Source organism: Cervus elaphus, chromosome 1 (assembly GCF_910594005.1).
Source record: "Cervus elaphus chromosome 1, mCerEla1.1, whole genome shotgun sequence".
Lineage (NCBI taxonomy): Eukaryota > Metazoa > Chordata > Mammalia > Artiodactyla > Cervidae > Cervus > Cervus elaphus.
The window spans coordinates 47137878-47148180 of NC_057815.1; the positions used below are offsets into that span (position 1 = coordinate 47137878).

Sequence of the window (10303 nt, forward strand, 5' to 3'; positions counted from 1 at the left end):
TAAGGGACTCAGTACCTCCTAGGAATGTCAATTTAAGTTACAGATTGCTCTTAATTAGGTTTACCATAAATTGATCTAAGAATCCGCTAGATAATTTCCAGCTTTTTTTTTAAGTTTCACATCTAAAATTACTATGCAAAATCCTTTCCTCCACATAATACAATGATAATAGCCCCACTGCCACTTTTATCACAATATGAATTAGTGGTAAGGTATAATTAAAACTGACTTCTAGTCTTAATTCCACCACTGTCTATTTGACATTGGCCCATAATTCATTATATCTGGATTTTAACATCTTCCTTTATAAAACGAAGGACTTAGATTTTGTCAAATGTCTCTTGTAATACTGACAATTCCTTCCTGATTATATTTTTGTCTTTAACTCAGAGGAACATCACTTAGTCTTCACTTACTTTTTAGAGTGAGGTTCTGGGACTTCTTTAATGAATAAACGAATATCCTTTTCTTCTTCTTCTTTTTGTTAACTCTTCTATTTATTTAGAGTGTATGAACTAAAATCTTATTCCTAGTAAGATGACAAATAATTTTAGATGTTTTGCCTGCCACCTTCTGATCACACTTTTCTAGTGAAAAGTATTTAGTGTTCTGTGGACTTAGCCTCTTCCACTGATGGACAACACAATACCCGTCTTATAGAAGTTACTTAAATATTGTTCCAAGATCTACTTCCCTGGAACCACCCATTGGCTCTGGTTCTGCCCTCTCCAGCAGAGCAGACTAGACACGTCCTTGTGATACGTAATCCCTCTATAGCCACTGAAACACAACTAACACAGTTTCTCCCAACCCTCCCCAAAGCTTTGCTTCTCCAAGCTAAAAAGTTCACACTTATTTGTTTCCTATATCTTTTACTATCTAGGTTCCTGTATTCATTCCTGGATGAATTTTAGTTTGTCAATATCTTCTTTAAAATGTGATGCCAAGAACATAACATAAATATAATACATTTCATTATTTTTGCACAGACACTGAGCCCAATTCAAGACCAGGAAGTTATTGATTCAATTAAATATGTTTATTGCACGTTTCTCTTAGCACCAGAAAGCATTCTGCTTGCTCTGTGCCTTCATACCTCTTAATCTCTAGTTATCAAATCCATCGATAAAAGCCAGTCCTCTGTCTTCTGAAGTGATGTCATGGATTTCAATTAATCACTTCTTAGTGCCACTATCAGCTAATACTAGGCTAAGTGATGTATTGTCAATTTCTTGCGTTCTTATGTCACATGAGTAGAAATATTATTGAGAATATAAATATTCTCCTCTCCGAGAAGCTATGAAATGCAGTACATCAGAAATAACATTGAGAACAAATACCAAAAAATTATTTACTACATTTAGGATTACAAGTAGGATGACTTGTCCACCAGGGCTATTTTAAGATGGTTTTGACCCTTCAGAACCAGATCTGTGTATGTCTCTCTTTAATACATCATAATGAGCGTGGTTTTGTCAGATCTTCACCAGCAAGTGAAACTGAGTTGAAGCAAAAGCCTGGGTAATTCAGACAAAATACCTTTTCAGCCTATAGAGGCTTTGATCAGTATTGAAGGCCAAAAACAAAAAGTGCTATCATGTTACATTAAATTGAGACTAAATTGTGTCTATCCTCTACCATCATCACTATAAAAAAGGGGGAAAAAAAAGAAAGAAAGAAAAAGGAAAGAAAAACTAGGAGAACTTTGCTATCGAATTGTTTGCACCAATTTCAGGGAATACTGTCTCATGTGGAAATGGTGCCACAGGTTCTGCTGGTTCTGCAGGTCTGAGCTCTTCCCTTCCCAACTAACCCATCCATGGAGGGACAGCCACAGAGGGAGACCAGGATGACTCAGAGTGAGCATCTTCTTGTGTTTGATGCTCATGAATGAAAGACACAGCTACTCCCTAGCTCCAGGATTCATTCTGCCTCCAGTCAAGCAATGCTGTGCCTATGCTAACAGTGTTTCCTATTTACCTGTCTTTTCAAGACAAAAAGTCTTTAAAATGTAGCTAATCTGTTACTCTTAGACCCAAAATAAGCCCTGCCATCTTCTTGTGAAGACAAGAGAAGAAAGAAAGAAATGCTTGGTGTTTGGGGGTTTGTGTTAACCATCTAATTTTTTTTTATTTCCCCCGAAACACAGAATTTCTACTCACTTCAAAGATTCTCCCCCAAAATCCCTCTTAGTAGTTGCTCTTCCTGGGATTAGAAGAATTTGAGATTTATTTCCCCTTGTGTAATAGTACCCACTTTCTCCTCCCGGTTACCAAGAACATTCTTATTCAAAAATTGCTTTCTTTCTATAACCAAGTCTTCTGTAAAGCATTTGTCAAGAACTTGCTTAAAATGGTACTGTTTTTATCTGAACAGGGAGAGAGAGAGGAGGAATCTGAACCTAGACTTGCATTTGTAGCACATCTACAAGATCTAAATAAATGAGAGAGGTGCCCTTACAAAGTGTTAGAAGCAACATGCCAACCAATGCATTGTTATCAGAAGAAAAGGTGTTTGGGGCAAAGAAGTGATCAAGGAGTCAGAAGAGATTTTCTGTCCTGCTTTGGCTCCTAGCTAGTCCTGATTTCATGGGTAAATCCTTCAACCTTGCCAAGCCTCAATTTCCTTATTTATGAAGGGAAAAACAATCCCTTCTTGCCAAGACTCACTGATTGTTAACTGATAAAGAGCATTTGGAAAATCCAGATAGTATATACAATGCTTGTATTTTTAAAGCAATAGATTTGCTCCTAAATAATACAGACTGGATAAAGGTCTCACTCTGACACTTATCTCTGCTTAAGTTAATATTTCCCCAAACAAGCTTACTTGGGAGAAAAAAAAAAAAAAAAAGTCTGCTGCTACATTCATAGAATCATAGAACTTAGACCCAGAAGTATCCTTAGGGTTCATGCTCTTATTAGAGAAATAAGGAGCCAAAAATTGTAATTGAATGGAACCCAAGGTCATACAGCTGTAATGCATGTAGTTAACGTTGGTCAATAGGAGCCAAGAGTCAGGACTCGACATAGCCTCTTTCCCAGGTTTCCTGGGCTCTTTTACCTAAATACACAACCAGGACGAAAGGAAGGTCGGAAACTGAGGTCGCCTCTGGCGCGGGTGCTCTGTCTGATAAGTGTACTGAGTACGTAGTGTCGTCACACAATTCGTTTAGCACAATTTCAAACTCCTATAATCAAGAGACGGCTGTCCTTTCAGCATTTGAGAGTCAAAAATACCATCTGCAGAGACCTTTTACACGTAGGTGGAACCCGAGACTATTACACGATTCAAAACAGAAAAATCGGCGTCGGGGAGATGGGAATCTGTTGAGTAAAAGTTATTAGCCCTGCTCTTTCCTGCCGAGGACAGGAAATTGCCCGGGGCTGAGCGGAGGGGGCGTGCGCGCAGGAGGTCGCGGTAACAAACGATTCCCGGAAACTCGTGTTCGTCCCCAGTTTTGCCCGGCGAGCCCTTTATTATCTACAGAGAGTGCAAACCCGGGAAAAGAATAGACCTCCCAGGGGAAAGGAAAGGGGGGCTACGGGCAGGGCCAACCCGATTCCTGCCCCCACCTTAAAAGTCCCCAAACAAGAGGCACGCCTGGTAGGGGATGCGCGTTCTCCTTTAGGCTTCATCCTGCTAAGATTCCCTAAAATGCAATGAGAACGAGCATTTCCACACAGAACCCGAGAGACGCTCAGTTTTAAAATATCAATAGCCGGTGGGATGTGGAAGAGTTGCGGGGCAGGCGCGCAACAAGGTCGGGAGCGGGAATTGCTCGATGGTTTTCTCCGCCCAAGTTTCTCGCCTCCCAATACGGGGGCCGGGGGTCACCAGAGTGATGACCGCGGGGGTCTGGGGGACCACAGCTCACAAAGGGTTCTGGGTGCAGAACCAAGAGCTCTTGAGGAGAACCTTGGAGAGAGGGGATGGAAGCGCCGCCCTGAGAAGAGGAGGGAGTCGGGGAGAGTGGGAGCGTGGCGGCGAGCAGCGCGCGAGTCTCCCCCGGAGTGGATGTGAGCGGAACACCCGGTCCTTACCTGCAGCCCATCGGTCTGCCCAAGGAAGGGCAAGGGGTCCGGTGGAGAGGCCGCAGCGCCTGGACAACGAGCGGGGACAGGTGGCTGAGGGCGAGGGCCGAGGGGTCTGCAGTCGCGGCAGGGAAGAGGTCCCCGCACCGAATTAGGGCGCCGAGAGCCCAAGCTCCCGTGGGCGCTGCCGAAGGCGCGGGACGCGCGGACGGGCGAAGCAGGCGCACTCTCGCCCTGGCGGCGCGGGCTCGGCGGGCGGGTGGGCGGGGGAAGGGGGTGGGAGGCCGGGCGCACGGGCCCGCACGGGTTGGAGGGTTAACAGGTGTGTAGCGTTTGTCTTCCCGGAGCCGATCCCCCAGGCCAGCCCCGCGGCGTCCTCCCCGCCTCCCCAGCCCGGCGGCTCAGAGCACGTGCGGCCCTGAGCCCAGTTCCCCCTCGTCCCCAATGTCCACCTCGTCCTCCGGCTCCGTCAGCACGAAGGAGCCGGCGGGCAGGCCCAGCCGAGCCTCGGCGGGTGCGGCCTCGGGGCCGCGGGGGCTGCCCTCGGGGCTCTCCGGCCCATCAGTCGCTTTGGGTTCGTCTTGACTTTTCCTCAGCTGCTTTTTATGCTTCATCCTCCGGTTCTGGAACCACGTTTTCACCTGATTCCAGGGAAAAAGAAAGAAAAGCACGTCATTCCTTCAGACTCAGCGAAGATAAAAGCGATTGCTGGGGTTTAAGAAAATAGACCTCAACCCACTGACGAATTATCCAGAAGCTGTTGACTGTCTCACCCTTGGGTTAGGTCACACCTGAACGGCTCACAAGTTGTCGTCTTAGCTTGAATGGGAACCAGATATCCTAGGGATCTCAGAATTAATTGCCCCAAAATAACAGCGAGGCTCAATACGGTGTGTTTGGTACATACTAATACTGCTATTAATTAGAACCTCTAACAGTAAGTGCTGCATGGGTGAGCTTCCTTTCCGTTCAACTCCCGTTTCTCTGACTGTGACATCTAAATACCTGGTCCAGCAAGACTCCTGGACAGGAAGAGGAGAGAAGCGGACTTGCTGCTTCTCATCAGAGAGAAAATCACTGGGGCCTGGCAGGCCTGCGCTTTCACAGCAAGTTGGGTTTCAGAGTATAGAAGAGAGGGAGTGGAGCCAGGCGTTTTGAGGTTGCAGGTGAAAAGCATTTGGAAGAAAGTGAAAACAATTCTCCCACTCAGGACACGGAAATAGGAAGAAGGCTCATATTTGTGCGTGTGTGTGAGTGTGTTTGGGAGAGGGTGGGTATGAAGACTTGCGGCTGTGAGAAACATTAAGAGGGGGGAAACCTTATGTGGACTTCTCTCGGGTCAAGAACCCTCTTATTTCTTACTGATTTGCCTCTGACCCGGGCTACTGCCCTGATGGGAAAGGAGTGGGGGAAGGCGCAGAAATGGTAGTTCTCAAACAGGACGTGATCATCAGAATCATTCGAGGGGGTTTTCCTCCGTGTCCGGAACCCGCTCGAGAGATTTTGCTTCAGTGACTCAGACAAGAGATTGGAAGTGTCGGTAGTCTTCCTACGGGTCTTCGGAGAAGTCTAGAATAAAGGGGAGCGGGGTCGCTCCGCTCAAGAGCTCTACGGCCCGCCCAGAGGCGTTAGGAGTCGCTGAGAACGGGCCTCCCCCTCCTCCGGCCCACCTGCGTCTCCGACAGGCTGAGGGCCGTGGCCAGCTCCACCCGTTCCGGCGTGGACAGGTAGCGCTGGATCTCGAATCTCTTCTCCAGGCCCGAGAGCTGCGAGTCCGAGAAAACCGTGCGAGCTTTGCGGCGGCGGCAGTGCTTCCCCGGCAGCTCCGGGTGCTGGGGGTGCGGGAACAGCGCGGGGACCGGCACCCCTGGGGAGAGAAGAGCGGTCAAGTGGACAGAGAGCGCCCCTCGCCCCACTCCCACCCTAGTTCCCCGGCAGCCCTCCGTCTCGCGCGCCCACCGGTCCCGCCCCTCGCCCCCAAAGCTTCTCTTAGGAATCGCAGGGCAGGGGGGAACAAATTGCAAGAATAGCGCTTGGAGATCTTTATCAGAAAGGCCATTTGTAAATACAAACAGTAAACAGTAAGTAAAATGGAAAAGAAAATTATCAAATAGATCCGGAGGCCTTTGAAAATGTCCTCTTGGAGAAAAACTTCTGGCTGCGCCTACCAAAATATTCGTGCAAACGTCGAGTGGTTCAGCAGCTAGCTATTCCTCCCCACCCGCCCCACCCGATCCTTGCAGTCTTCTCTGCACACTCAGTGACAATCAGTGATGTCCTGGGGCTGATGGAAGCAGTGAATGTGATCCTGCCTCACAACCTTACTTAAAAAGCACCTGTCTCTTCACTGAGCCGCCCCGGTTCTCCCGCCTGCAACCAAAGGAAATAGACCAACAGTCAGATGCAAGTGAAGCTCCTGAGCGAAAACGGAGGGGTAGTTTCCATCTCGCTCATTTCCTGTCAGTTTCGGGGAAGCGCTGGGGACCCCGCTCTCTGATCTGGTTCTCATTCTTTTTCTCGCTCTTTCCCTCCAGCCCCACGCAGAAGGATTGAAGCGCCTTGCCTCGGGAGACTTCTCGAGTCTTTCCTGACCCTCGCAGGCTTTTCCGTGTCTGAGACGCGCCAAGCGGACCAGCCGCCACAGACATCAATATTGGCTGATTCCGGAGAGAAAAAGCAGAAACAGAAAACAAGTGTTCCTGTATCTCGGGCTTTGTCCGCTATTTGCGGGGAGCATGGGTGCAGCGCTAAAGAGCTGTCTCTGGCCCGTGGTGAAGCCAAAACCAAAAGGCGAATTCAGTCGCAAGTTTTATAATTGCCCCTCCAATACAGTGCCCCGAAGTCTGGGTTTTACCGCTTCACAAACGCTTTAGCTTTTGTCGTGGATTCCAGCGCCCACATCTCACAGACAGTCTCCTGTCTTTCCAGACCCCACCCCAACCGGGATCGTTTTTCCCCGCTGCGCTCTGCATCTGGACTCAACGAATCACTCTATTCGGGCTGTAATGAAGAGGCCGGAAAAGAAAGTGTGAATGTGGCCTTTCAGAGAGAGGGAGACCCCACATATCCCTGTCCCAGCCAGACTTTGCTGGTCTCTCTCTTTGCCATGCCTCGGAAATCAGATTACTTTGGCTACGGCTCCAAAGACGCCAGCAACTGGGGCAAGGGAGGGCGGCCCAGCCCAAGACTGTGAATTAAATGATGGATGTTGGAAGTGAAGAGGATTAATGAACAGTCTCCCCTCTCTTTTTTCTTACCTTTTCTCCCTTATTTAGGCCAGTCCAAACCTTCAGTCCTTACAATATCCCAAACCCTCCTTTACTTCTAAACCCCTGAAGTATCTGCGAATGCTCAGCACCTGGAAGGAGAGAGCTGGCCCCACTGGGGCTTTTGAGCTTCTGGGCCGAAAAGTTGAGTTCCTTTCCATCCGGTGGGATAGTCAGGGGTCCCCCTCAGTGTGAAAGAGATCGCTATGGGGACACACAGATGGACCAAAGTGACCAAGACCAAGAAAAAGGAAAGTGAACACTGCGCATCAAGAACATTGCCCAAACCTACAGCCACTTCTTGGCTAGGCATCCTTCCTTCATTATAAAAAGTACAGAGTTACCACCCTGGGTTGGCATGCCTCAAGGGAGCTCCCTGTGTTCTCAGCTATATGCCCAACATTCTTCCCTTGTCACTTAGAGAAGGAGGCCGCCAAGCCAGGCCCAGGCAGCTCTGGCCTTTCCTCCGCTCCATCACAGGCTCAGAGTCTGCTGGAAGACCTGTTCTTGCTCCCCATTCCTTGAGACCCCTGTTACTTACCCGAGGTGGTGAGGAAATAAGGGTGGTGGTGGTCTCCCTTATGTAGTGGGTGATGGGGGTGAGGAGCCAGGAGGGTGGGTGTGGGCATGAGTGGGTAGCCATAGTCCAGCAGAGGCACCCGGGAGGCCAGAGTGCTGGTGAAATGGTCAGGGGCCACCTCCCTCAGCGGCTTAGGCTTGTGTAGCAGGATATCCTCGATGAAGAAGGACGTGGGCCTCTGAGATGACGCCGGGTGTAGAGGGGAGGTGAAGTTGAGATTCATCTTGAACCGAGCGCCTGCCACAGGGCCAGGGCCGGGGACGAAGTGTAGGAAGCAAGCGGCGTCTCACCACGCCTGGTCGAGAGCCAACCACCCTCGAGCTCGGATCCCTGATGCTCTCTTGTCGGCCTTGGGCTACCCCCGGAGCTGAAGAGGCGAGAAGATAAGCTCCTGGGTAGATTGGGTCTTCGTGTAGGAGAATTGGCAGCTTGGAGAGGGGAGCTGGGAGAGCCAATGGCAAGGCTGCCGGAGGCAGAGGGGAGGGTGCGGTGGGCGCGGGGCGGGGCGGGGCGGGGCGGGGAGCTGTCCGCGGTGCTGAATGCGACCGGCCAGGCCCGGGAAGAGTGGAGCGGAGAGAACTGGATTTTTGCTCTTACCAGGTTTCTGGACCTCAGTTTCTGCCTGGCCACTGCAGGAGCTGCCTAGCTCCCCGTCGTCTTTTAAAGAAAGCGAAAGAGAAAAGGTCTCTACCGTCGGACAAACTCCTCTTTAGAGAGCAGAGGGCATTTAAGGGGCCCTGAAGCAGCAGGAATAAAGCACGTACTTCAGCATTGGGGTCTGGGCTTTAAAACTTTAGAGCAATGTTAGCAGAAGGAGGAGAGAAGTGAGGAGAGCGCCTGTATCTGCTGACCCAACTTAAGTTGATGGCTAAGGGATGACTGGATTGTGGAGGTAAATAAATGATCATAAATAATGTTTTACATTATTTACCTCAGTTTTAGAGGGTGGTGTGAGGAAAGTTATATCTACACTGGTCAAGTAATCTGATCTGTATAAATATGTCCAGAACTATCTCTTAATGACAGCCTCCTCCTCCTCTCCAATTTCCACTACTTTCTCCTCATTCCACTCACATGACCTGCTATTTCTGCTATACCATCACTTGTCAATCAACCCTAGCCTGCAAAATAATTGTACTGTGTTTTTGTCTCCCATTCCCTTTTGCAACCTTTCTTTTCATTTTCCTCCCTCCCAATCTTTTGGGTTTTTTTTTTTTTTTTTCCTGTTTGTCTTTTTCTAAACTGTTACATTTATTTCCCTGGAGTCAATTTGCTAAAATTAAGGTGATCATCTACAACACAGCAGGGGTAATTTCAGCTCGCATCTCCGAAAATTGCTCTAATTATTGATGTTAAACTCAGGGAAATTAAAAGAAGCCACTTCTCTTCCATCTCTCCATTTTTAAGCTCTAATTTGTTGAAATCTAGTCATCATCACAATTCCAATCACTACTGCTAATAGTAAAAGTGTTTTAATAGAGACTGAGTCCACACAACCCATGCTATTAGATAATTAGAGGAGGTGTTAGAAAGCCAAGTGCTAATCCTTGGGCGCTCGGGTAGGATTTCCATCTGATCTAGCAGGTAGAACAAATTAATTACCAGAATCAATTAGGCCCCAAACTACAGAGCTCCAAGAAGTGGGAGCGTCGTATTCCATACGGATGAACTGGTAAATGGTAAATAGATGAGGAGAGTGAGAGGAAGGAGAAAGAAGGGGAAAATAACTTTAAAATAAGATCTTGGAAAGTAAGCCTCTAAATGAAGTCAGAACTCATGTCCTGAAGCCTGAAATGTGACCTTTTTAAAGTTTATAATGGTAAGAACTGAAGACCCCAAAGCAGGTGGTCTCAGAGAGGGAACACAGCAGACTTCTGGGAGTCAATGCTTGGTTTTAGCTCTGGGTCCAGGGGAAGACAAAGAAGACTTTTCGTGAAGAGGTGGTGGGGGTGACAGTCCACACTTGACCCACATCTACCAGCTCCCAGTGAGAGCTGAGGCATCTTGTCTCCTGAGACTCTGGAGGCAGAGTGGCCATTGAGGGAATGGTGCATATACAAACAGCAGAAGCCACTGTAAAGAGCCTTTGGATCAGCACACCTACACTGCATCCCTACACAGAGCAGACTCACATCCACCCTTGAGGGTGCGATTTCAGCTTCACTTGGGGGTGGGGACTAACTTCAGCCTCAGAAATGACAAGATTTCTGAAAGTCCCTTGGGAGTAGGGGCAGTAAAACACTGTTGGATAGCAGTTACCTGGAGCCAAGGTGCTGCAGACCCTTTCTCAGAATTCAACCTTACACCTCTCCTGGGATGTTCGCAGGATCCAAGCAGGGAAGGGAGAGGGCGAGGTATGCAGCCTGCTTAGTCCTTACTGCCTCCTTACTTCATATACTTTTATTTCATACTCCCTCTTCTCC

General features: G+C 48.5%; 1 protein-coding gene across 1 annotated transcript; it reads right to left on the minus strand.

Moving 5' to 3' along the window:
* Positions 1 to 3882: 3882 nt before the first annotated feature.
* On the minus strand, positions 3883 to 8264 carry BSX (brain specific homeobox). Its single transcript, XM_043897239.1, has 3 exons — positions 7842 to 8264; positions 5705 to 5901; positions 3883 to 4675 (listed from the first exon to the last, which is right to left on the minus strand). Exons 1-3 carry the CDS (start codon positions 8101 to 8103, stop codon positions 4436 to 4438), a joined length of 699 nt encoding a protein of 232 aa, XP_043753174.1. The 5' UTR covers positions 8104 to 8264; the 3' UTR covers positions 3883 to 4435.
* Between the last annotated feature and the right edge of the window lie 2039 nt (positions 8265 to 10303).